Source organism: Mustelus asterias, chromosome 5, assembly GCF_964213995.1.
Source record: "Mustelus asterias chromosome 5, sMusAst1.hap1.1, whole genome shotgun sequence".
Classification (NCBI taxonomy): domain Eukaryota; kingdom Metazoa; phylum Chordata; class Chondrichthyes; order Carcharhiniformes; family Triakidae; genus Mustelus; species Mustelus asterias.
In genome coordinates this window covers 125,356,056-125,383,028 of record NC_135805.1, presented here as the reverse complement: position 1 = coordinate 125,383,028, position 26,973 = coordinate 125,356,056, and the positions used below count along the sequence as shown (strand labels likewise).

Below are 26,973 nucleotides of genomic sequence, written 5' to 3'. Positions count from 1 at the left end.
AGGCCATTCAGCCCGTCAAGTCTGCTCCACCATTTAATCATTGCTGATATGATTCTCATCCCCATTCTCCTGCCTTCTCCCCGTAACCCTTGATCCCCTTCTTCATCAAGAACCTATCTCTGTCTTAAAGACACTCAGTGACTTGGCCTCCTCAGCCCTCTGTGGCAGTGAGTTCCACAGATTCATCGCCCTCTGGCTGATGAAATTCCTTCTCATCTCAGATTTAAAGGAACGTCCCTTCACTCTGAGGTTGTGTCCTTGAGTTCCAGTCTCTCCCACGAGTGGAAACATCCTCTCCATGTCCATTCTATCTATTAAAGGCGATCTATTAAAGTTTCAACTCGATCCCCCATCATTCTTCTAAACTTCATTGAGTATAGACCTCGACTTCTCAACCGCTCCTCATATGACAAACCCTTCATTCCTGGGATCATTCTCGTGAATCTCCTCTGGACCCCCTTCAAAGCCAGCACATCCTTCCTTAGGTATGGGGCCCAAACTGCTCAAAATATTCCGACTGGGGTCTGATCAGAGCCTTTTACAGCCTCAGCCGTACGTCCCTGCTCTTGTATTCTAGCCCCCGATAAATGACTACTCACATTGAATTTGCCTTCCTAATTGCCAACTGAACTTGCATGTTAACCTTAAGAGAATCCTGAACCAGGACTCCCAAGTCCCTTTGTGCATCAGATTTCTGAAGCCTTTCCCCATTTAGAAAATAGTCTATGCCTCTATTCTTCCTACCAAAGTGCGGAACCTCACACTTTCCCACTTTGCATTCCATCTGCCACTTCTTTGCCCATTCTCCGAGTCTGTCCAAGTCATTCTCCAGACTCCCCACTTCTTCAACAATACCTGTCCTTCTACATATCTTTGTATCATCCACAAATTTAGCCTCAGTCCTAGTCCTCAGTCCCATCTTCCAGTTTATTAATGTATATAGTGAAAAGTTGTGGTCCCAATACTGACCCCTGGTAAAAGGGGCCCTTTTCAGGATGGCAACCAGTGACCCCACTGGTCACCGGTTGCCATCCTGAAAAGAACAAAGAACAACAAAGAACAAATAAGAACAAAGAACAATACAGCACAGGAACAGGCCCTTCGGCCCTCCAAACCCACGCCGCTCCCTGGTCCAAACTAGACCATTCTTTTGTATCCCTCCATTCCCACTCCGTTCATATGGCTATCTAGATAAGTCTTAAACGTTCCCAGTGTGTCCGCCTCCACCACCTTGCCTGGCAGCGCATTCCAGGCCCCCACCACCCTCTGTTTAAAATATGTCCTTCTGATATCTGTGTTAAACCTCCCCCCCCCTTCACCTTGAACCTATGACCCCTCGTGAACGTCACCACCGACCTGGGGAAAAGCTTCCCACCGTTCACCCTATCTATGCCTTTCATAATTTTATACACCTCTATTAAGTCTCCCCTCATCCTCCGTCTTTCCAGTGAGAACAACCCCAGTTTACTCAATCTCTCCTCATAACTAAGCCCCTCCATACCAGGCAACGTCCTGGTAAACCTCCTCTGTACTCTCTCCAAAGCCTCCACGTCCTTCTGATAGTGTGGCGACCAGAACTGGACGCAGTATTCCAAATGCGGCCGAACCAACGTTCTATACATCTGCAACATCAGACCCCAACTTTTATACTCTATGCCCCGTCCTATAAAGGCAAGCATGCCATACGTCTTCTTCACCACCTTCTCCACCTGTGACGTCACCTTCAAGGATCTGTGGACTTGCACACCCAGGTCCCTCTGCGTATCTACACCCTTTATGGTTCTGCCATTTATCGTATAGCTCCTCCCTACATTATTTCTACCAAAATGCATCACTTCGCATTTATCAGGATTGAACTCCATCTGCCATTTCTTTGCCCAAATTTCCAGCCTATCTATATCCTTCTGTAGCTTCTGACAATGCTCCTCACTGTCTGCAAGTCCTGCCAATTTTGTGTCGTCCGCAAACTTACTGATCACCCCAGAAAAGGGGTCCCTTATCCCCAATCTCTGCCTTCTGTCTGTCAGCCAATCTTCTATCCATGCCAGTACCTTGCCTCTAACACCATTGGCTCTTTGGTTACTTAGCAGCCTCCTTTAAGACACCTTGTCAAAGGCTTTCTGGAAATCCAAATGAACCACGTTCACTGGCTCTCCTTTGACTAACTTCTGAGTCACCTCCTCAAAGTATTCTCACAGATTTGTCAGACATGACCTCCCTTTGATGAAGCTGTGCTGACTCAGTCCTATTTTACCATGTATTTCCAAGGACTCCGCAATTTCATCCTTAATAATGGGCTCCAAGATCTTACCCACGACCGAGGTCAGCCTAACTGGCCTATAATTTCCCATCTTCTGCCTCCCTCCCTTCTTAAACAGGGGTGTTACATTCGCCCTTTTTCAGTCCTCTGGGGCCTTCCCTGACAAATCAGAGTGGATAAATCCCCAGGACCGGACAGGGTATTCCCACGAACATTGAGGGAAGCTAGTGTTGAACTTGCAGGGGCCCTGGCCGACATATTTAAAATGTCAGTATTCACGGGGGAGGTGCCGGATGATTGGAGGGTGGCTCATGTTGTTCCGTTGTTTAAAAAAGGTTCCAAAAGAAATCCGGGAAATTATCGGCCAGTAAGTTTGACGTCGGTGGTGGGCAAGTTATTGGAAGGTGTGATAAGGGATAGGATCTACAAATATTTGGATAGACAGGGACTTATTAGGGAGAGTCAACATGGCTTTGTGCGTGGTAGGTCATGTTTGACCAATCTATTAGAGTTTTTCGAGGAGGTTACTAGGAAAGTGGATGAACGGAAGGCGGTGGATGTTGTCTACCTGGATTTCAGCAAGGCCTTTGACAAGGTCCCTCATGGGAGGTTAGTTAGGAAGTTTCAGTCGCTAGGTATACATGGGGAGGTAGTAAATTGGATAAGACACTGGCTCAATGGAAGAAGCCAGAGAGTGGTTGTGGAGGATTGCTTCTCTGAGTGGAGGCCTGTGACTAGTGGTGTGCCGCAGGGATCGGTGTTGGGTCCATTGTTGTTTGTCATCTATATCAATGATCTGGATGATAATGTGGTCAATTGGACCAGCAAGTTTGCTGATGATACAAAGATTGGAGGTGTAGTGGACAGTGAGGAAGGTTTTCAAAGCTTGCAGAGGGATTTGGACCAACTAGAAAAATGGGCTGAAAAATGGCAAATGGAATTTAATGCAGACAAGTGTGAGATATTGCACTTTGGAAGGACAAATCAAAGTAGAATGTACAGGGTAAATGGTAGGACTCTGAAGAGTGCAGTTGAACAGAGGGATCTGGGAATACAGGTACAGAATTCCCTAAAAGTGACGTCACAGGTGGATAGGGTCGTAAAGAGTGCTTTTGGTACATTGGCCTTTATAAATCGGAGTATCAAGTATAAAAGTTGGAGTGTTATGGTAAGGTTATATAAGGCATTGGTGAGGCCGAATTTGGAGTATTGTGTACAGTTTTGGTCACCTAGTTACAGGAAGGATGTAAATAAGATTGAAAGAGTGCAGAGAAGGTTCACAAGGATGTTGCCGGGACTTGAAAAGCTGAGTTACAGAGAGAGATTGAATAGGTTGGGACTTTATTCCCTGGAGCGTAGAAGATTGAGGGGAGATTTGATAGAGGTGTGTAAGATTTTGATGGGTATAGATAGAGTGAATGCAAGCAGGCTTTTTCCGCTGAGGCTAGGGGAGAAAAAAACCAGAGGGCATGGGTTAAGGGTGAAAGGAGAAAAGTTTAAAGGGAATATTAGGGGGGGCTTCTTCATGCAGAGAGTGGTGGGAGTGTGGAATGAGCTGCCAGATAAAGTGGTAAATGCGGGGTCACTTTTAACATTTAAGAAAAACTTGGACGGGTTCATGGATGAGAGGGGTGTGGAGGGATATGGTCCAAGTGCAGGTCTGTGGGACTAGGATAAAATGGTTCGGCACAGACAAGAAGGGCCAAAAGGCCTGTTTCTGAGCTGTAATTCTCTATGGTTCTATGGACTCCAGTGATTCCTGAAAGATCACCACCAATGCCTCCACAATTTCCTCAGCTCTCTCCTTCAGAACCCTGGCTTGTAGTCCATCCAGTCCATGTGATTTATTCATCTTCAGACCTTTCAGCTTCCCTAGCACCTTCTCCTCAGTGATGGCCATTACATTTACCTCTGCCCTGACTCTCTTAAAGTTCTTCACATCCTCTTTAACCACAGGTAGATTCCAGAGGACTGCAAAATAACGTCGTTCCCTTGTTTAAGAAAGGAAGCAGGGCTAACTCAAGAAATTATAGGTCGGTGAGACTGACGTCAGTAGTGGGAAAGCTTTTGGAGAAGATACTGAGGGACAGGAGAAATGCACATTTGGGAGAAAATTTTTCTGGTTAGTGACAGACAGCATTGTTTTGTATGGAGAAGGTAATGTCTCACCAACTTGATTAAATATTTTGAAGAGGTGACAAAGATATTTGATGAGGGAAGGGCTGTGGATGTAGTTCATATAAACTTAAGGTCGACAAGTCCCCAGGGCCTGATGGGATATACCCCAGAATACTGAGAGAGGCAAGGGAGGAAATTGCTGGGGCCTTGAGAGAAATCTTTGTATCCCCACTGGCTTTGGCGGCACCTGTGCCCCCTAGTAATTGACTCTTCCACCCTGGAAAAAAGCTCTGACTATCCATTCTGTCCATGCCTCTCATAATCTTGCAGACTTCTATCAGTTCGCCCCTCAACCTCCGTCGTTCCAGTGAGAACAAACCAAGTTTCTCCAACCTCTCCTTATAGCTAATGCCCTCCATACCAGGCAACATCCTGGTAAATCTTTTCTGTACCCTCTTCAAAGCCTCCACATCCTTCTGGTAGTGTGGCGACCAGAATTGAACACTATATTCCAAATGCGGCCTAACTAAGGTTCAATAAAGCTGCAACATGACTTGTCAATTTTTGAACTCAATGCCCCGGCCAATGTAGGCAAGCATGCCGTATGCCTTCTTGACGACCTTCTCCACCTGCATTGCCACTTTCAGTGACCTGTATACCTGTACACCCAGATCCCTTTGCCTATCAATACTCTTAAGGGTTCTGCCATTTACTGTATATTTCCTAAATGTATTAGACCTTCCAAAATGCATTACCTCACATTTGTCTGGATTAAACTCCATCTGCCATCTCTCCGCCCATGTCTCCAACTCATCTAGATCCTGCTGTATCCTCTGATGGTCCTCATCGCTATCTGCAAATCCACCAACCTTTGTGTCGTCCGCAAACTTACTAATCAAACCAGTTACATTTTCCTCCAAATTATTTATATGTATTACAAACAGCCAAAGTCCCAGCACTGATCCCTGAGGAACGCCACTTGTCACAGCCCTCCATTCAGAAACGCACCCTTTCACTGCTACCCTCTGTCTTCTATGACCGAGCCAGTTTTGTATCCACCTTGCCAGCTCACCTCTGATCCCATGCGACTTCACCTTCTGTACCAGCCTGCCATGAGGGACCTTGTCAAAGGCCTTACTGAAGTCCATGTAGACAACATCCACTGCCCTACCCTCATCAATCATCTTTGTCACTTCCTCACGACCTCCCCTTCACAAAACCATGTAGCCTCTCACTAATACATCCACTTATTTCCAAGTGGGAATAAATCCTGTCTCGAAGAATCCCCTCCAATAATTTCCCTCGCACTGATGTAATGCTCACCAGCCTGTAATTACCTGGATTATTTTTGCTTCCCTTCTGAAACAAAGGAACAACATTGGCTCTTCTCCAATCCTCTGGGACCTCCCCTGTAGCCAGTGAGGATGCAAAGATTTCTCTCAAGGCCCCAGCAATTTCCTCCCTTGCCTGTCTCGGTATTCTGGGGTATATCCCATCAGGCCCTGGGGACTTGTCCACCTTAGTGTTTCTCAAGAACCCTAATACCACCTCCTTTTTGATCTCAACATGACTCAAACTATCTGCATATCCTTTCCCAGACTCATCATCTACCCAGTCCTTCTCTTTGGTGAATACTGACGCAAAGTATTCATTTAATCCCTCGCCCATTTCCTCTGGCTCCACGCATAGATTCCCTCCCTTGTCCTTGAGTGGGCCAACCCTCTCCCTGGCTGTCCTCTTGCTCTTTACATATGTATAAAAAGCCTTGGGATTTTCCTCCATCCTATCATAGATAATCATAGAAACCCTACAGTGCAGCAAGAGGCCATTTGGCCCATCGAGTCTGCACCGACCACAATCCCACCCAGGCCCTACCCCCATTTCCCTACACATTTAGCCGCTAGTCCCTCTGACCTACGCATCTCAGAACACTAAGGGTCAATTTAGCATGGCCAATCAACCTAACCCGCACATCTTTGGACAGTGGGGGGTAACCGGAGCACACGAGGAGAATGTGCAAACTCCACACAGACAGTAACCCAAGCCGGGAATCGAACCCAGGTCCCTGGAGCTGTGAAGCAGCAGTGCTAACCACTGTGCTACCGTGCCGCCCCGGCTGGCCAATGCTTTTTGGCCAATCCTGCTGCCCAATGCTTTTTTGTGACCCCTATTAGCCCTCCTTCCTCCTTGCTTACGTTTCTTTCTACTTTCCTTGTATTCCACACTTGCTTCGTGTGTTCCCAGCCTCCTAGCTTTGACAAATGCTTCCTTTTTCTCTTTGACTTTGGGGCAGCACGGTAGCACAATGGTTAGCACTGCTGCTTCACACCTCCAGGGACCTGGGTTCGAATCCCGGCTCGGGTCACTGTCTGTGTGGAGTTTGCACATTCTCCCTGTGTCTGCGTGGGTTTACTCCGGGTGCTCCGGTTTTCTCCCATAGTCCAAAGATGTGCGGGCTAGGTTGATTGGCCATTCTAAATTGCCCCTTAGTGTCCCGGGATGCATAGGTTAGAGGGATTAGTGGGTAGATATGGGGATAGGGTCTGGGTGGGATTGTGGTTGGTGCAGACTCGATGGGCCGAATGGCCTCTTTCTGCACTGTAGGTTTCTATGATTCTATGACTAGGCTCACAATATCTCTCGTTATCCAAGGTTCCCAAAACTTGCCATATTTATCCTTTATCCTTACAGGAATGTGCCGCTCCTGAATCCCTATCAACTTACACTTGAAAGCCTCCCACGTGCCAGATGTTGATTTGCCCTCAAACATCTGCCCCCAATCTACATTCTTCAGTTCCTGACTAATATTGTTGTAATTAGCCTTCCCCCAATTTAGCACCTTAACTTGAGGATTACACTTATCTTTATCCACCAGTACTTTAAAGCTTACTGAATTGTGATCACTGTTACCGAACTGCTCCCCTACTGAAGCATCGACCACCTGGCTGGTCTCATTCCCCAATACCAGGTCCAGTATGGCCCCTTCCCGAGTTGGACTATCGACAAACTGTTTCAAGAAGCCCTCCTCAATGCTCCTTACAAACTCTGCCCCATCCATGCCCTAGCACTAAGTGAGACCCAGTCAGTATAGGGGAATCTCCCATCACAACAACCCCAATACTTTTACACCTTGCCAAAATCTACCTACATATCTGTTCCTCTATTTCCCACTGGCAGTTGGGTGGCCTATAGTAAACCCCCAACATTGTGACTACACCTTTCCTATTCCTGAGCTCTACCCATATTGCCTTGCTGTATGAGCCCTCCGAGGTGTCCTCCCAGAGTACAGCTGTGATATTCTCCTTAACTAGTAGTGCACCTCCCCCACCCCTTTTACACATCGTCTATCCTGCCTGAAACGTCTCTATCCTGGAACGTTAAGCTGCCAATTCTGTCCTTCCCTTAACCCAAGTCTCTGTAATGGCAATAACATCATAGTTCCTAGTACTAATCCAAGCTCTAAGTTCATCTGCCTTACCTGTTACACTTCTCACATTGAAACAGATGCACCTCAGTCCACCAGACCCTCTTTGATTAGCAACCCCACCCTGCCTGCTGTTTCTCTGAGTCTTACTGGCCCTACTCTCTGGTTCCTCTTTAGCTAATTCACCTTTGCTTTGGTTCCTACCCCCCTACCAAACTAGTTTAAATCCTCCCGAGTGACACTAGCAAACCTCCCGGCCAGAATATTTATGCCCTTCCAGTTTAGTCCTTCTTGTACAGTTCCCATCTGCCCCTGAAGAGATCCCAATGGTCCAGATATCTGAAACCGTCCCTCCTACATCACATGTTCAGCTGCACTATCTTCCTATTCCTCGCCTCACTAACACGTGGCACAGGGAGTAATCCTGAGATTACAACCCTGGAGGTCCTGCTTTTTAACTTTCTACCTAACTCCCTAAACTGCTGCTGCAGGACCTCATCACTCTTTCTATCTATGTCGTTAGTACCAATATGTACCACAACCTCTGGCTGTTCACCCTCTCCCTTCAGAATGCTTTCTATATGTTCAGAGGCATCCTGGACCCTGGCAGCCACCATCCTGGAGACTCTTTCATGTCCACAGAGATGCCTATCTGCACCCCTAACTATAGAGTCCCCTATAACTATTGCTTTCGTCCTCTTTGTTCCTCCCAGCTTAACAACAGAGCCAGCCGTGGTAGACTGATACTAAAACCACATGGGAGTCGGAGTGGGCTGGCGAGATGGATACAGAACTGGCTTGCTTATAGAACTTATAGCACTCACCTGAAGAAGGAGCTTAAGGCTCCGAAAGCTTGTGGCTTTTGCTACCAAACAAACCTGTTGGACTTTAACCTGGTGTTGTTAAACTTCTTACGTTGCTTATAGAAGACAGAGAGTAGTGGTGGAAGGGTGTTTTTCAGAATGGAGATCTGTAACTAATGGCGTTCCGCAGGGATCAGTGTTGGGACCTCTGTTGTTTGTATAATATATAAATGATCTGGAGGAAAACATGGGTGGTCTGATTAGGAAGTTTGTGGATGAGACAAAGATTGGTGGAGTTGTTGATAATGCCCGGGATTGTTGAAAGATACAGATAGATTGGAAATGTGAGGACAGAAATAGCAGATGGAGTTTAATCTGGACAAATGCGAGGATCAAATTTAGGTGCGAGTTATACTGTAAATGTTAGAACCCTTAGGAACATAAACATACAGAGGGATCCCTAAAAGTGGCAACACAGGTGGCCAAGGTGATTAAGAAAACATCTGGTATGCTTGCCTTCATCAGCCGGGGCAGTGAGTACAAGAGTTGGGAAATCATGTTGCAGCTATATAAAACCTTGGTTCGGCCGCATTTTGAGTATTGCATGCCGTTCTGGTCACCACACTACCAAAAGGACATAGAAGCTTTGGAGAGAGTGCAATGAAGGTTTGCGAGGATGTTGCCTGGTCTCGGGGCTGTTGACTATGAGGAGACATTGCATAAACTAGGATTGCTTTCACTGGAAAGACGGAGGTTGAGGGGAGACCTGAGAGAGGTCTACAAAATTATGAGAGGCATACACAGGGTGGTCAGAGGTTTTTTCCAAGGGTGGAAGTGTCAGTTACAAGAGGGCACAGGTTCAAGGTAAGAGGGGGAAAGTTTAAGGGTGAAGTTTTTCCAGCAGACAGTAATGGGTGCCTGGGAGTGAAAAAAAAAACTTTTTGCCCTTACTTGGTCTGTATCCCTCAGTTCCCTCCCTATTCATGTACCCATCCAGATGTCTCTTATGTGCACTGCCAGAGGAGATAGTTGTAACAGGCAAATAAGAGACATCTGGATGGGTACATGAATAGGGAGGGAACTGAGGGATACAGACCAAGTAAGGGCAGAAAGTTTTTTTTAGTTTAGTTAGGGCATCATGATTGGCACAGGCTTGGAGGGTGGAAGGGCCTGTTGCTGTGCTGTACTTTTCTTTGTTCTTTGTTCTAAATGTGTGACCCTTTAATTTTAAGCAGAGACCCTTAATTCGCATCCACCCTGTCAAGACCCCTGAAGATCACTTTTCCACCTTTTTATTTTCTGTCTTTTTCATATTCTTGCATTGTATATTCCTCTGTGTCCTCTCTCAAATCTCACCCAATCTGATTCCATACCTTACATTCTCTCAGATTCTGTGTATGTGCCACTCTATCCCCTTCTCTTTTTCCGTTTGAGAGCAAAGAACAAAGAGAATTACAGCACAGGAACAGGCCCTTTGCCCTCCAAACCTGCACTGACCATGCTGCCCGACTGAACTAAAACCCCCTACTCTTCCAGGGACCTCTATTGCCATCCTATTCATGTATTTGTCCAGACGCCCCTTAAAAGCCACTGTCGTATCCACTTCCATTACCTCCCCCAGGAGCTCCCCCACCACACTCTATGTGAAAAATCTGCCTCGTACATCTCCTTTAAACCTTACCCCTCGCACCTTAAACTATGCCCCCTTGTAATTGTCTCCTCCACCCTGGGAAAAAGCTTCTGACTATCCACTCTGTCCCTTGCTCCTCATAATCTTATAGACTTTTATCAGGTCACCGCTCAACCTCCATCGTTCCAGTGAGAACAAACCAAGTTTCTCCAACTTCTCCTCACATCCCCTTCATACCTGGCAACATCCTGGTAAATCTTTTCTGTACCCGCTCCAAAGCCTCCACATCCTTCTGGTGGTGCAGCGACCAGAATTGAAAACTATATTCCAAGTGTGGCCTAACTGAGTTTCCACAAATCTTGGATAAATTGCCAATTTTTAAACTCAGTGCCCTGGCCGATGAAAGCAAGCATGCCGTATGCTGGGTGGCATGGGGGCACAGTCGTTAGCACTGCTGCCGCACAGCACCAAGGACCCAGGTTCGATTCCCAGCTTGAGTCACTGTCTGTGTGGAGTTTGCACATTCTCCCCATGTCCATAGGAGTCTTAAATCGGCCTCGCAGGTAGAGGAGGTGGTTAAGAAGGCGTATGGTGTGCTGGCCTTCATCAGTCGAGGGATTGAGTTTAGGAGTCGGGAGATAATGATGCAGCTTTATAAGACCCTCGTCAGACCCCACTTGGAGTACTGTGCTCAGTTCTGGTCACCTCATTACAGGAGGGATGTGGAAATTATTGAAAGGGTGCAGAGAAGATTTACAAGGATGTTGCCTGGATTGGTTGGCATGCCTTATGAGGATAGGTTGAGGGAGCTCAGTCTTTTCTCCTTGGAGAGACGAAGGATGAGAGGTGACCTGATAGAGGTGTGCAAGATGTTGAGAGGTATAGATCAGGTGGATTCTCTGAGGCTTTTTCCCAGGGCTGAAATGGCTGCTACGAGAGGACACATGTTTAAGGTGCTGGGGAGTAGGTACAGAGGAGATGTCGGGGTAAGTTTTTCACTCAGAGGGTGGTGGATGAGTGGAATCGGTTGCCGTCAGTGGTGGTGGAGGCAAACTCGATAGGGCCTTTTAAGAGACTTCTGGATGAGTACATGGAACTTAATAGGATTGAGGGTTATAGGTAAGCCTACATATAAGCCTAGGTAGGTAGGGACATGACCGGCGCAACTTGTGGGCTGAAGGGCCTGTTTGTGCTGTATTTTTTCTATGTTCTATGTCTGCTTGGGTTTTCTCCGGGTGCTCCGGTTTCCTCCCACAGTCCAAAGATGTGCGGGTTAGGTTGATTGGCCATGCTAAATTGACCCTAGTTTTGCTGGAATTAGCAGGGTAAATATGTTGGATTACGCAGGAAGGGTGGGATCGTTGTTGCCGCAGGCACAATGGGCTGAATGGCGGCCTCCTGTACTGCAGGGATTCTATGAAAATCAAAAATATTGACTTAACTTGGCTTTTCTCACTGCAATATGTTCATAAGAGAAAAATGTAAATTTTTATTTTGCCTAAATAAGTAAAATAGAACATAGAACATAGAACATTACAGCGCAGAACAGGCCCTTCGGCCCACGATGTTGCACCGACCAGTTAAAAAAAAACTGTGACCCTCCAACCTAAACCAATTTCTTTTCGTCCATGAACCTATCTACGGATCTCTTAAACGCCCCCAAACTAGGCGCATTTACTACTGATGCTGGCAGGGCATTCCAATCCCTCACCACCCTCTGGGTAAAGAACCTACCCCTGACATCGGTTCTATAACTACCCCCCCTCAATTTAAAGCCATGCCCCCTCGTGCTGGATTTCTCCATCAGAGGAAAAAGGCTATCACTATCCACCCTATCTAAACCTCTAATCATCTTAGAAAATCATTTTCCAGAACATTGCAAAGGAACAAAATATATAAAAGGAAAGGAGGGTGAACACTTTCTGGGCAGCAAGAGCCAGATGTGCGAATGATAAATATTTAATCTCGAAGGGAAAATAAACAGTAAAACAGGGAAATAAGAATACTGGTCTGAACCGGTTTTATTTACTGAAATTTGCTCATCGGCTCCTTGAGTGTGAAAATGTGCATTCATTTTTGCCCCAAGTGGGACAAGTCTGGTGTAGACATTCAGGAACACTGAATGTCTCCTTAAAGGACAGTGTAATATGTACTTGTGAAGTTTGGTCTTTGCTTGTGCTGAAATAAAATGGGGGTAATATGTCCTCTGGTTCAAAGTAAAGTTTGCCGATAAAGCTAGTATTAATAGAGCTTTTAGTCTTTTGTGGCAGTAAATGTCTGAAAACCTAAATCTTGCTGCATCATTCTTTTCACTAATAACTAGAAATTGAAAATTCTTATTAAAATATATCAATCTCCACAGTGATCATTGCAGATGCTAAGTAATAAGTTAAACCTTTTCACAATTGACTTAAATTACAAATTTCGAAGATTTATGTTTTTCTTTCTATTCAAGTGACAAGAGATACTGTTAACTACATATTTACAGATTGAAAAACTCTGGAAACCCTCACTATTTCCAGGTGATCTTCATCTTCATAGCAAGCTGAACATAAAGCAAATGAGAACAAAGAACAGCACAGGAACAGGCCCTTCGGCCCTCCAAGCCTCTGCCAATCACGTTGTCTTATCTAGACCAACTGATTGTATCCCTCTATTCCCCATCTGTTCATGTGTCTATCCAGATAAGTCTTAAATGTCGTTAACGTATCTGCCTTAACCACCTCACTTGGCAATGCGTTCCAGGCCACTGCCATCCTTTGTGTAGAAAAACTTCCCTCGCACATCTCCAGTGAACCTCTGTCCCCTTGTGCCCTCTTGTAATTGTCATTTCTGCCCTGGGAAAAAGCTTCCAATTGTTCACCCTATCTATACCCCTCATAATTTTAGAAACTTCTTAATCAGGTCGCCCCTCAGCCTCCGTCTTCCCAGGGAGAACAATCCCAGTTTATTCAATCTCTCCTCAGAACTAATAGCCTCCATACCAGGCAATATCCTGGTGAACCCTTTCTGTACTCTCTCCAAAGCCTTCTGGTAGTGTAGTGACCAGAATTGGACACAGTATTCCAAATGTGACCTAACAAGCGTTTTATATAACTGTCACATAATTTGATGCCTCATCCAATGAAGGCAAGCACACCATATGCTTTTTTTTAACCACCTTTTCCACCTCTGCTACCACGTTTACGGATCTGTGGGACCTGTAATCCCGGATCTCTCTGTGTGATTATGCTCCTGATGGTTCTGCCATTTATTTTATAGCTCCCACCTGAATTGGATCTGCCAAAATGCATCACCTCGCATTTGTCCGGATTAAATTCCATCTGCCATTTCTCCGCCCAATTTTCCAGCCTATCTATATCTCTATGCTCTGACAATCTTCATCACTCTCTGCAACTCCAGCAAACTTAATATCATCCGTAAACTTGCTAATCAGACCAGTTACGTTTTCTTCCAAGTCATTTATATATATATATTACAAACAGCAGAAGTCCCAGCACTGATCCCTGGGGAACACCACTAGTTACAGACCTCCATTCAGAAACACACCCTTCCATCGCTACCCTCTGTCTTTGATGGTCAAGCCAATTCTGAATCTCATCCAATGAGAGACAAAGGCTGCAGATATGTAGCAAAACATTAGGAACATTTACGAGTTATTTTTTACAAAGAGGTGGTCCTTGGTAAATATTTCACACAATTATTGGGTGATATTTCTGTCGATATTCAGCACTAGATTCTCCTCTTGGGAAAAGGCAGGCAATAGGACCAGAACACCTTCTTGGGATATAGTGGGTTAAGCGTGTGGCTCTCCTACAAGCATGGGACTGATATCAAAGGGCTGATTCTGTTTTCCTCACCTTTCCTGCAGGCGTTTACACCAACAATTTGAGAGCTACAAGGAACAGATACGAAAAATAGGTGGCGAAGCACGTCGTTACCAAGGGGAGCACAAGGATGATGCTCCAACCTGTGGAATCTGCCTCAAAACCAAGTTTGCTGATGGCTGTGGCCATATCTGCTCTTACTGCCAGACCAAATTCTGTGCCCGTTGTGGGGGTCGGGTTATTCTTCGCTCAAATAACGTGAGTACACTCAGCAAAGTGCGATTGAGGCTCTGATCACTTGTCCTTGCTTGGTTGACTGCATTATCATTCCTTCATTATTTTGGATAAGTCCTTTGTTAGTTAGCAAGGTAAAGACCTATTTCTTCAATTGAACATAGTCCAACTTAATGGAGTATATTTTTCTCCATTTGTTATGCAAGCAAATATGTTTGTTTCCTTGTCTTATAATCCCACCTAACATTTTCTAATATTAGCAAGTCTAGGAAATAATATCCATACTACGTTCATAAATGTATTGTTTGGTGCCCTCCATACATCAGTGAATAAATTTTATCAGGGCTGCATTGTTGTGTTATGTTGCAATACTTTCAGTAACTGCCAAAAACTGTCAGCTGCAACCACATTATTGTCACACATTTACAGAAATAGAGCACTCCCTTACACTGACTTTCCATCCAGCTAGACTCCCTCAGTTCGCATGAGTATATGTAATTTCCTTCTATGACAGCACAGACTATAACAGTTAACCTTTATGGGATGTAGAATCATAGAATCCCGACAGTACAGAAGGAGGCCATTTGGCCCACCGAGTCTGTACCAACCCCAATCCCACCAAGGCCCTATTCCCGTAACCTCACACATTTTACCCTGCTAATCCCCCTGACACTAGGGTCAATTTAACATGGCCAATCAATCTACCCCGCACATCCCCACGCAGACACGGGGAGAAATTGCGAACTCAGCTCAGACAGTGACCCAAGGCCGGAATTGAACCCCGGTCCCTGGCGCTGTGAGGCAACAGTGCTAGGCGCTGTGAGGCAACAGTGCTAGCCACTGTGCCGCCGTGCTGCTCTAGTCTATAGTCTAACGTACTCCATTATACTGCAATTCCTCCAAGTCTCTGACAAACATTAATGTTTTCAGATATGAACAAAGAAAATTACAGCACAGGAACAGGCCCTTCGGCCCTCCAAGTCTGCACCGACCATGCTGCCCGACTGAACTAAAACCCCCTACCCTTCTGGGAACCATATCCCTCTATTCCAATCCTATTCATGTATTTGTCAAGATGCCCCTTAAAAGTCACTATCGTATCTGCTTCCACTACCTCCCCTGGCAACGAGTTCCAGGCACCCACCGCCCTCTATGTAAAAAGACTTGCCTCGTACATCTCCTTTAAACCTTGCTCCTTGCACCTTAAACCCCCGAGTAATTAATTATTCTACCCTGGGAAAAAGCTTCTGACTATCCACTCTGTCCATGCCCCTCATAATCTTGTAGTCTTCTATCAGGTCGCCCCTCAACCTCCGTCATTCCAGTGAGAACAAACCAAGTTCCTCCAACGTCTTCTCATAGCTAATGCCTTCCATGCCAGGCAACATCCTGGTAAATTTTTTCTGTACCCTCTCCAAAGCCTCCACATCCTTCTGGTAGTGTGGTAACCAGAATTCAACACTATATTCTAAGTGCGGCCTAACTATGGTTCTATAAAGCTGCAACATGACTTGCCAATTTTTAAACTCAATACCCTGGCCAATGAAAGCAAGCATGCCGTATGCTTTCTTGACTACCTTCTCCAGCTGCGTTGCCACTTTCAGTGATCTGTGTACCTGTACACCCAGATCCCTCTGCCTATCAATACGCTTAAGGGTTCTGCCATTTACTGTATATTTCCTATCTGTATTAGACCTTCCAAAATGCATTACCTCACATTTGTCCGGATTAACATAAGAACTAGGAGCAGGAGTAGGCCATCTGGCCCCTCAAGCCTGCTCCGCCATTCAATAAGACCGTGGCTTATCTTTTCGTGGACTCAGCTCCACTTACCCGCCCGCTCACCATAACCCTTAATTCCTTTATTGTTCAAAAATTTATCTATCCTGGCCTAAAAACATTCAATGAGGTAGCCTCAACTGCTTCACTGGGCAGGGAATTCCACAGATTCACAATCCTTTGTGTGATGAAGTTCCTCCTCAACTCAGTCCTAAATCTGCTTCCCCTTATTTTGAGGCTATGCCCCCTCGTTCTAGTTTACCCCCAGGGGTGGAAACAACTTCCCTGCTTCTATCTTATCTATTCCCTTCATAATCTTGTATGTTTCCAGAAGATCTCCCCTCATTCTTCTGAATTCCAATGAGTATAGCCCCAGTCTACTCAGTCTCTCCTCAGAAGCCAACCCTCTCAACTCCGGAATCAACCTAGTGAATCTCTTCTGCACCCCCTCCATTGCCAGTATAACGTTTCTCAAGTAAGGAGACCAAAACTGTACACACTCCTGTATTAAGCTCCATCTGCCATCTCTCAGCCCAAGTCTCCAACCGATCTATATCCTACTGTATCCTCTTATGGTCCTCATCACTATCAGAAAATCCACCAACCTTTGTATTGCAAAGTCTGCAAACTTACAAATCAAACCAGTTATATTTTCTTTTCCAGTTATATTTTCTTTTCCAGTTATATTTTCTTTGGTCTGCTTATGTTCCGCATCTGATTTTTCAGTCTCTCTGATTTCCCTCAATTTATAAGTAGTTGCCAGTAATGTATGGACTGTCCTTATAGCGAACTCCTTGACTTCTTCCACAAACACAATATTGCGCTTTTCTGCATTCTTTGTTTTAATGCACGATAATCTTCCTGCTATGAATCGTAGAATCATACAGTACAGAAGAGTCCCTTTGGCCCATTGCGTCTGCACCGGCATGCAAGAAACACCTAAACTCCCACTTCATCCCATTTACCAGCTCTTGGCCCACAGCCTTGAATGTGATGATATGCCAGGTCCTCATCCAGATACTTTTTAAAGGATGTGAGGCAACCCGCCTCTATCATTCTCCCAGGCAGCGCATTCCAGACCATCATCACCTGCTAGGTAAAAATGTTTTACCTCAAATCTCCCCTGAACCTCCTGTATTTCACCTTGAACTTCTGTCCCTCATGATTGACCCTTCAACTAACGGGAACAGCTGCTCTCTATCCACTCTATCCATGCCTCTCATAATCTTGTACACTGAATCAGATCACCCCTCAGTCTTCTCTGCTCCAACAAAAACAACCCAGTTGTTCCATCCCAGGCAGCATCCTGGTGAATCTCCTCTGCACCTTCTCCAGTGCAATCACATCCTTCCTATTCTGTGGCGATGAAAACTGCACACAGTCCTCCAACTGTGGCCTTACTAACGTTCTTTCCAACTCCAACATGACTTCCCTGCTTTTGTAATCTATGCCTCCATTGATAAAGGCAAGTGTTCCATATGCCTTTTCCCCACACTACTAACATGCCCTTTGGCCTTCAGAGATCTGTGGACAAACACACCAAGGTCCTTTTGTTCATCAGAACTTCCTCGTGTGATGCCGTTCATTGAATACTTCCTTGTCAAATTACTCCTTCCAATGTGTATCACCTCACACTTGTCAGGGTTAAATTCCATCTGCCACTTATCTGCCCATTTGACATTCCATCTCTATGAGAACCTATTTAAGGACTCCAAGAAGGAGGGAGCAAGGACAAAATGTGGGGAAAAGGTTCCAACAAGATCAAAAATCAGGAAAATGTTAAAAGGAAGGAGAACTCAGGAAATGTTATTAATAGAGGTGTTCTCACTCAAAAAGAAGGTACAAAAACTAGCATAAAGGCACTTTATCTGAATCCTCGCAGCATTCGAAACAAGGTAAATGAGTTGACGGCACAAATCATTGCGAACGAGTATGATTTGGTGGCCATTACAGAGAGTTAAATATCCCGGGGTATCAGACTGTTCGGAGGGACCGAGAGGAAGGTAAGAGAGGTGGTGTAGCTCTGATATTTAAGGATGACATCAGGGCGGTACTGAGAGATGATATAGGTTCTATGGAAAAAAAGGTTGAATCCATTTGGGTGGAAATTGAAAATAGTAAGGAGAAAAAGTCACTGATAGGCGTAGTCTATAGGCCACCAAATAATAACATCACGGTGGGGCGAGAAATAAACAAAGAAGTAACTGATGCATGGAAAACTGATACAGCAATTGTTATGGGGGATTTTAATCTACATGTCAATTGGCCGAACCAGGTCAGTCAAGGCAGCCTTGAGGAGGAGTTCATAGAATGTATCGGCGATAGCTTCCTTGAACAGTATGTAATGGAACCTATGAGGGAGCAAGCTATCCTAGATCTGGTCCTGTGTAATGAGACAGGAATAATTCATGATCTTACAGTTAGGGATCCTCTTGGAAGAAGCGATCACAGTATGGTTGAATTTAAAATACAGATGGAGTGTGAGAAGGTAAAATCTAATACCAGTGTCTTGTGCTTAAACAAAGGAGACTACAAAGGGATGAGGGAGGAGTTGGCTAAGGTAGACTGGGAGCAAAAACTTTATGGTGTGACAATTGAGGAACAGTGGAGAACTTTCAAAGCGATCTTTCACAGTGCTCAGCAAAAGTATATACCAGTGATAAGGAAGGACTGTAGAAAAAGAGATAATCAGCCATGGATATCTAAGGAAATAAAGGAGGGTATCAAATTGAAAGGAAATGCATACAAAATGGCAAAGATTAGTGGGAAACTAGAGGAGTGGGAAATCTTTAAAGGTCAACAGAAAGCCATGAAAAAAGCTATAAAGAAAAGTAAGATGGATTATGAGAGTAAACTAGCTCAGAATATAAAAACAGACAGCAAAAGTTTCTACAAATATATTAAACGAAAAAGAGTGGCGAAAGTAAACATTGGTCCTTTAGAAGATGAGAAGGGGGATGTAATAACTGGAAATGAGAAAATGGCTGAGGCATTGAACAGGTATTTTGTGTCGGTCTTCACAGTGGAAGACACAAATAACATGCCAAAAAATGATGACAAGAAGGCTATGGCAGGTGGGAACTAGAAACTATCATTATCATGAAAGAGGTAGTGTTGGGCAAGCTAATGGGGCTAAAGGTAGACAAATCTCCTGGTCCTGATGGAATGCATCCCAGGGTACTAAAAGAGATGGCGGGGGAAATAGCAAATGCACGAGTGGTAATTTCCCAAACTTCGCTGAACTCTGGGGTGGTTCCCGCAGATTGGAAAACAGCAAATATGACGCCACTGTTTAAAAAAGGAGGGAGACAAAAAGCGGGTAACTATAGGCCGCTTAACTTCTGTAGTTGGGAAAATGCTTGAATCTATCATCAAGGAAGAAATAGCGAGACATCTGGATATAAATTGTCCCATTGGTAAGACGCAGCATGGATTCATGAAGGGCAGGTCATGTTTGAATAATTTGGTGGAATTCTTTGAGAACATTACATGCGCAGTGGACAAAGGGATGTGGTGGATGCGGTATATTTGGATTTCCAGAAGGCATTTGACAAGGTGCCGCAAAAAGGACTGCTGCATAACATAAAGGTGCACGCTGTTACGGGCAACGTATTAGCATGGATAGAGGATTGGTTAAATAACAGAAAGCAAAGAGTGGGGGTAAATGGGTGTTTTTCTGGTTGGCGATCAGTGGCTAGTGGTGTGCTTCAGGGATCAGTGTTGGGACCGCAATTGTTTACGATTTACATAGATGATTTGGAGTTAGGGACCAAGTGTAGAGTGTCATAATTTGCAGATGACACTGAGACGAGTGGCAGAGCAAAGTGTGCAGAGGACACAAAGTCTGCAAAGGGATATAGATAATCTAAGTGAGTGGGCAAGGGTCTGGCAGATGGAGTACAATGTTGTTAAATGTGAGGTCATCCATTTTGATAGGAATAACAGCAAAATGGACTATTATTTAAATGGTAAAATATTGCAGCATGCTGCTGTGCAGAGGGACCTGGGTGTCCTTGCGCAAGAATCACAAGGAGTTGGTTTGCAGGTGCAGCAGGTAATTAAGAAGGCAAATGGAATTTTGTCCTTCATTACAAGAGGGACGGAGTTTAAAAACAGCGAGATTATGTTGCAGCTGTATAAGGTGCTGGTGAGACCACACCTGGAGTACTGTGTACAGTTTTGGTCTCCTTACTTGAGAAAGGATATACTGGCTCTGGAGGGGGTGCAGAGGAGATTCACTAGTTTGATTTCGGGGTTGAGAAGATTGGCTTATGAGGAGAGACTGTGTGGGCTATACTCATTGAAATTCAGAAAAATGAGGGGAGATCTGATAGAAACAGATAAGATTATGAAGGGAATAGATAAGATCGAAGCAGGGAAGTTGTTTCCACTGGCAGGTGAAATTAGAACCAGGGGGCATGGCCTCAAAATAAGGAGGAGCAGACTTAGGACAGAGTTGAGGAAAAACTTCTTCACACAAAGGGTTGTGAATCTGTGGAATTCCCTGCCCAGTGAAGCAGTTGAGGCTATCTCATTGAATGTTTTTAAGGCAAGGATCGATAAATTTTTGAACAATAAAGGAATTAAGCGCTATGGAGAGTGGGCGGGTAAGTGGAGCTGAGTCCACGAAAAGAGCTTATTGAATGGCGGAGCAGGTTTGAGAGGCCAGATAACCTACTCCTGCTCCTAGTTCTTATGTTCTTATATCTTTTTGTAGTCCAAGACAATTAGCCTCATGGCTAACTGCCTGGCCAATCTTTGTGTCATCTGCAAACTTACTAATCCTACCCCCACATAGTCATTATCTGTGTCATTCACATCAATGATGAATAATAGGGGACCCAACACAGATCCTTGTGGTACACCACTGACACTGGCTTCCATCACAAAAGTAGCCTTCTGTCATCGCCTTCTGTCATCGCCCTCTGTCTCCTACAGCTGAGCCAATTTTGAATCCACTTTACCAAATTACTGTGTATCCCATGTGCATTTACCTTCTTTACAAGTCTCCCATGTGCGACCTTGTCAAAGGCTTTGCTGAAATCCATATAAACTACACTTTCCTCATGTACACACCTGGTCACCTCCAAAATAATGTTCAGTCATTTTTTAAAAATATACCCTCTCTGTGATGGAACCTAGGTAACTATCCCTGATTAAGCCTTCCCACTCCAAGTGGACATGATGTGGAGATGCCAGCGTTGGATTGGGGTGGGCACAGTAAGAAGTCTCACAACACCAGGTTAAATTCCAACAAGTTTGTTTGGTAGCATGAGCTTTCGGAGTGCTGCTCCTTCATCAGGTGAATGGAGAGTTGGGTTCACAAACAGGGCATATATACACACAGACGCAATTGCCAGATGATGGTTGGAATGCGAGTCTTTACAGGTAATGAAGTCTTTACAGGTGCAGACAATGCGAATGGAGAGAGGGTGAATGACAGGTCATGAATGACAGGTCATTTAATGACCTGTCATTATCCCCCTCTCCACTGAAAAGCTGGCCCGATTCCAGTAAAATTGTGAAGGATGAGGATGTGTCAGTCTCTGCAATGGAGCTAGTCAGGTTGAGATAGCCAGGTATGGGCACATAATTAAAAGGCACTCTCAAAAATTGGCAAGCCCAGGAATCCTGGATCGAGATCTGCCAGCCAGTTTTAAAGGGCACCTCAGTCAACCGAACTTGGGAAAATTCCATGTCTATTACTCCTTTGCTCTGTGGTGCACTCCTTCAAAGTGTCATTATGTGCAGCAGTCTCCAATGCTGCGATTCAGTTAACACCTGGACTTTCTGCATCTTCTGGAAATTATCCTCCATTCCCCAACTCCATCAGCAGTTGGAATTCCGAGAATATCTGCATTGCCATTCACGACTAAACGCAAGTGCAAGGGTAGGTTATTTGGCCCCTCGAATCTGTTCCAACAGATAAGATCAACTCCAATCGACAACTTAATTTCCTACCGATCTTGGTGTCATTGCCAAACTTAGCTATCATGCCTAAAAATCAAAAATTGGAGCATTCGTAGGCCATTTGGCCCTTTGACCCTGCTCCACCATTCATTAAAATCATGGCTGACATCCAACTCAGTAACCTGATCCGACCTTTTCTCAAGATCCTTTGATCTGTTTCATCCCAAGAGTTATATCTTACTCCTTCTTGAAAACATAGTGTTTTGGCCTCAACTGCTTTCTGTGGTAGAGAATTATTGTCACAGGCTGTCCACACTCTGGGTGAAGAAATTTATGCCCATCTCAGTCTTAACAAGTTTACCCCATATGCTATGACCCCTGGTTCTGGACAACCGCACCAAAGAACAAAGAATAGTACAGCACAGGAACAGGCCCTTCGGCCCACCCAGACCAACTGCCTGTATCCCTCTAAACCTTGTCTGTTCATGTGCCTATCCATGTAAGTCTCAAATGCCACTAACGTATCTGCCTCAACCATTTCACTTGGTAGTGCATTCCAAGGCTCCACCACGCACTGTGTAAAAAAAAAACAACTTCCCCTGCTCATCTCTACTGAACCTTTCCCTCTTACCTTGAACTTGTTCCCCCTTGTGATTGTTATTTCTGCCCTGGGAAAAAGCTTCCAACTGTTCACCTTATCTCTATCCCTCATAATTTTATAAACTTCTATCTTCAGCCTCCGTCTTTCCAGAGAGAAAAATCCCAGCTTATTCAGTCTCTCCTCATAGCTAATACCCTCCACACCAGGCAACATCCTGGTAAACTTTTCTTCATTCCTTCCAAAGCCACCACATCCTTCTGGTAGTGTGACAACTCGAATTGGACACAAATGTGGCTTAACTAGCATTTTATATGATTTGCCAACTTTTATACTCGATGCCCCGACCGATGAAGGCAAGCATGCCATATGCTTTCTTCACCACTTTTTCCCACCTTTGCTGCCACTTTTAAGGATCTGTGGGTCTGTACTCGCAGATCTTTCTGTGTGTCTGTGCTCCTGATGGCTCTGCCATTTATTTTATAGCTCCCATCTGAATTGGATCTACCAAAATGCATCACCTTTCATTTATCCAGATTAAATTCCATCTACCATTTCTCCACCCAATTTTCCAGCCTATCTATATCCTGCTGGATTCTCTGACAATCTTCATCACTATCTGCAACTCCAGCAATCTTAGTATCATCCGCAAACTTGCTAATCAGACCAGTTACGTTTTCTTCCAACATTGTTGACCTTAATGTTTTTTCATACACCAAACACTTCCTCCCTCGTAATGGTGACTTGCTCTCGAGGGTTTACATACCCCTCCGAGACACCATCAATCAATGTGTCCTTTGTGAATACCGATGGAAAGTACTCATTAAGGATCTCACCGACTTCCTTTGGTCCTCCGCATAATTTCCCTCCTTTGTCTTTGAGTGGACCAACTCTTCCTCTCGCTGCCCTCTTGTTCCTAACATATACAAAGAACAAAGAAAATTACAGTACAGGAACAGGCCCTTCGGCCCACCAAGCCTGCACCGACCGTGCTACCCGACTGAACTAAAACCCGCTACCCTTCCAGGGACCATATCCCTCTATTCCCATCCTATTCATGTACTTGTCAAGACGCCCCTTAAAAGTCACTACCGTATCCACTTCCACTACCTCCCCTGGCAACGAGTTCCAGTCACCCATTACTCTCTGTGTAAAAATCTGCCTCGTACATCTCCTTTAAACCTTGCCCCTCGCACCTTACCCCCTAGTAATTGGCTCTTCCACCCTGGGAAAAAGCTTCTGACTATCCACTCTGTCCATGCCTCTCATAATCTTGGAGACTTCTATCTGTATGCCTTAGGATTCTCCTTAATTCTGCCTGCCAAGGACATTTTGTGACCCTTTTTGCCCTCCTAACTCCTTGTTTAAGTTCTTTTCTACTTTCCCTGTGCTTATCACTTTCAAGTGCTTTATCTGTCTTTAGTTGACTAGACCTTATGGATGCATCATTTTTCATTTTGACTCTGGTCATCCATGGTTCCTGACATCCTGCCGTTCCTGTCCTTCCTTTTTCACAGGCACATGCCTGTCCTGAACGCCGATCAACTGCTCCTTAAAAGACTCCCACGTGCCAGATGTGGATTTATCCTCAAACAGCCACACCCAAACACCAGCTCCCAAATCTTCTTAATCTGGCTGTAGTTAGTCTTTCTCCAGTTAAGCACCCTAATCCTTGGACAACGCTTGTCCTTTTCCATGAGTATCCAAAAACTTGCGCAATTTTTGTCACTGTTCACCATATATTCCCCCACTGCAACTTTGATGACCTGGCTGAGCTCATTCCCAAGTAACATCAGAAACATCCTTCCTGCATCTACCCTGTCTCATCCTGTTAGAATTTTAAAGGTTTCTGTGAGATCCCCCCTCATTCTTCTGAACTCCAGTGAATATAATCCTGACCAACTCATTCTCTCCTCATGCATCAGTCCCGCCATCTCAGAAAATAATTCAGTAAACCTTTGCTGCATTTCTTCTATAGGAAAAACATCTTCAGATAAGAAGACAAAAACTACACACAATATTTCAGGTGTGGTCTCACCAAGCCCCTGTATAATTGCAGCAAGAGTTTTAACAACACCAGGTTAAAGTTGTTAAAACTGTTGTTAAAACTCTGACTGTGTTTACCCCAGTCCAACGCAGGCATCTTCACATCATAATTGCAGCAAGACATTCTTGCTCCTGTACTCAAATCCTCTCAGTATGAAGGCTGACATGCCGTTTTCCTTCTTTACCACATGCTGCATGCTTACCTTTAGTAACTGGTATTCGAGGACACCCAGGTCTTGTTGCACATTCCCCTTCTCTGAATTAAGAACCCCTTCATCCAAGTCATTGATATAGATTAGAAATTGTTGAGGAACCAACACTGATCCCTGTGGCACTCCCCAGCTGTATCTTGCCAACCTGAAAAATATCCATTTACCCTGATTGTGCTTCTCTACAGATTCCCCTTGGCCAAACTTGCTTGTTACTGCTTCAAACAACTCATTCTTTAAATACTTGTTGAAACTCTGTGATCATAAATAAAATCATAGAATCTTACAATGCAGGAGAGGCCATTTGGCCCGTCAAGTCTGCACCAACACGGGACAACCCCACTGTCCCGTGTTGGTGCAGACTTGACGGGCCACTATCCTTGCCTTAAAAATATTCAATGAGGTAGCCTCAACTGCTTCACTGGGCAGGGAATTCCACAGATTCACAACCCTTTGTGTGAAGAAGTTCCTCCTCAACTCAGTCCTGAATCAGCTTCCCCTTATTTTGAGGCCATGCCCCCTAGTTCTAATTTCACCCGCCAGTGGAAACAACTTCCCTGCTTCTATCTTATCTATTCCCTTCATAATCTTATATGTTTCTAGAAGATCTCCCCTCATTCTTCTGAATTCCAATGAGTACAGCCCCAGTCTACTCAGTCTCTCCTCATAAGCCATCCTTCTCAACTCTGGAATCAACCTGGTGAATCGCTTCTGCACCCCCTCCAGAGCCAGTATATCCTTTCTCAAGTAAGGAGACCAAAACTGTACACAGTACTCCAGGTGTGGCCTCACCAGCACCTTATACAGCTGCAACATAACCTCACTGTTTTTAAACTCCATCCCTCTCGTAATGAAGGACAAAATTCCATTTGCCTGCTGCACCTGCAAACCAACTCCTTGAGATTCCTGCACAAGGACACCCAGGTCCCTCTGCACAGCAGCATGCTGCAATTTTTTACCATTTAAATAATCGTCCATTTTGCTGTTATTCCTACCAAAATGGATGACCTCACATTTACCAACATTGTACTCCATCTGCCAGACCCTCGCCCACTCACTTAGACTATCTATATCCCTTTGCAGACTTTCAGCATCCTCTGCACACTTTGCTCTTCCACCCATCTTAGTGTCATCTACGAATTTTGACACACTACACTTGGTCCCCAACTCCAAATCATCTATGTAAATTGTAAACAATTGCAGTCCCAACACTGATCCCTGAGGCACACCACTAATCACTGATCGCCAACCAGAAAAACACCCATTTACCCCCACTCTTTGCTTTCTGTTAGTTAACCAATCCTCTATCCATGCTAAGACATTACCCGTAACACTGTGCACCTTTATCTTATGTAGCAGTCTTTGGTGCGGCACCTTGTCAAATGCCTTCTGGAAATCCAGATACACCACATCCACAGGTTCCCCACTGTCCACTGCAGATGTAATGTTCTCAAAGAATTCCACCAAATTAGTCAAACATGACCTGCCCTTCATGAACACATGCCGCGTCTTACCAATGGGACGATTTATATCCAGATGTCTCGCTATTTCTTCCTTGATGATAGATTCAAGCATTTTCCCCACTACAGAAGTTAAGCGGCCTATAGTTACCCGCTTTTTGTCTACCTCCTTTTTTAAACAGTGGTGTCACATTTGCTGTTTTCCAATCTGCTGGAACCACCCCAGACTCCAGCGAATTTTGGTAAATTACCACTAGTGCATTTGTTATTTCTCCCGCCATCTCTTTTAGTACCCTGGGATGCATTCCATCAGGGCCAGGAGACTTGTCTAACTTTAGTCTCATTAACTTGCCCAACGCTACCTCTTTCATGATAATGATAGTACTCCATCTGCCAGACCCTCTGCCAGTTGTTGGAAGGTATTCTGAGAAATAGGATTTACAGGCATTAGAGTGGCAAGGACTGATGAGGGACAATCAGTATGGCTTTGTGAGTGGAAAATCATGTCTCGTGAATTTGATTGAGTTTTTTGAAGGGGTAACCAAGAAGGTAGATGAGGGCAGTGCAGTCGACTTTGTCTACATGGACTTTAGCAAGAATTTTGACAAGGTCCGTTTCACAAGGTAGGTTTTTGCATAAGGTTAAATATCACGGGATGATGACAGAAGCCAGAGG

At 44.8% G+C, this 26,973-nt stretch overlaps 1 protein-coding gene across 1 annotated transcript in view; it reads left to right on the top strand.

Annotated features, from left to right (window-relative positions):
- Window positions 1-13,463: 13,463 nt before the first annotated feature.
- Window positions 13,464-26,973, top strand: part of LOC144494018 (regulating synaptic membrane exocytosis protein 1-like) — a gene marked incomplete at its 3' end in the record, with an annotated part of 567,179 nt that continues 553,669 nt past the window's right edge. The window contains exons 1-2 of the mRNA XM_078213592.1: window positions 13,464-13,480; window positions 14,107-14,320. Of these exons, the coding sequence (XP_078069718.1) occupies window positions 13,464-13,480; window positions 14,107-14,320 (231 nt within the window). The remainder of the gene's footprint in view (window positions 13,481-14,106; window positions 14,321-26,973) is intronic.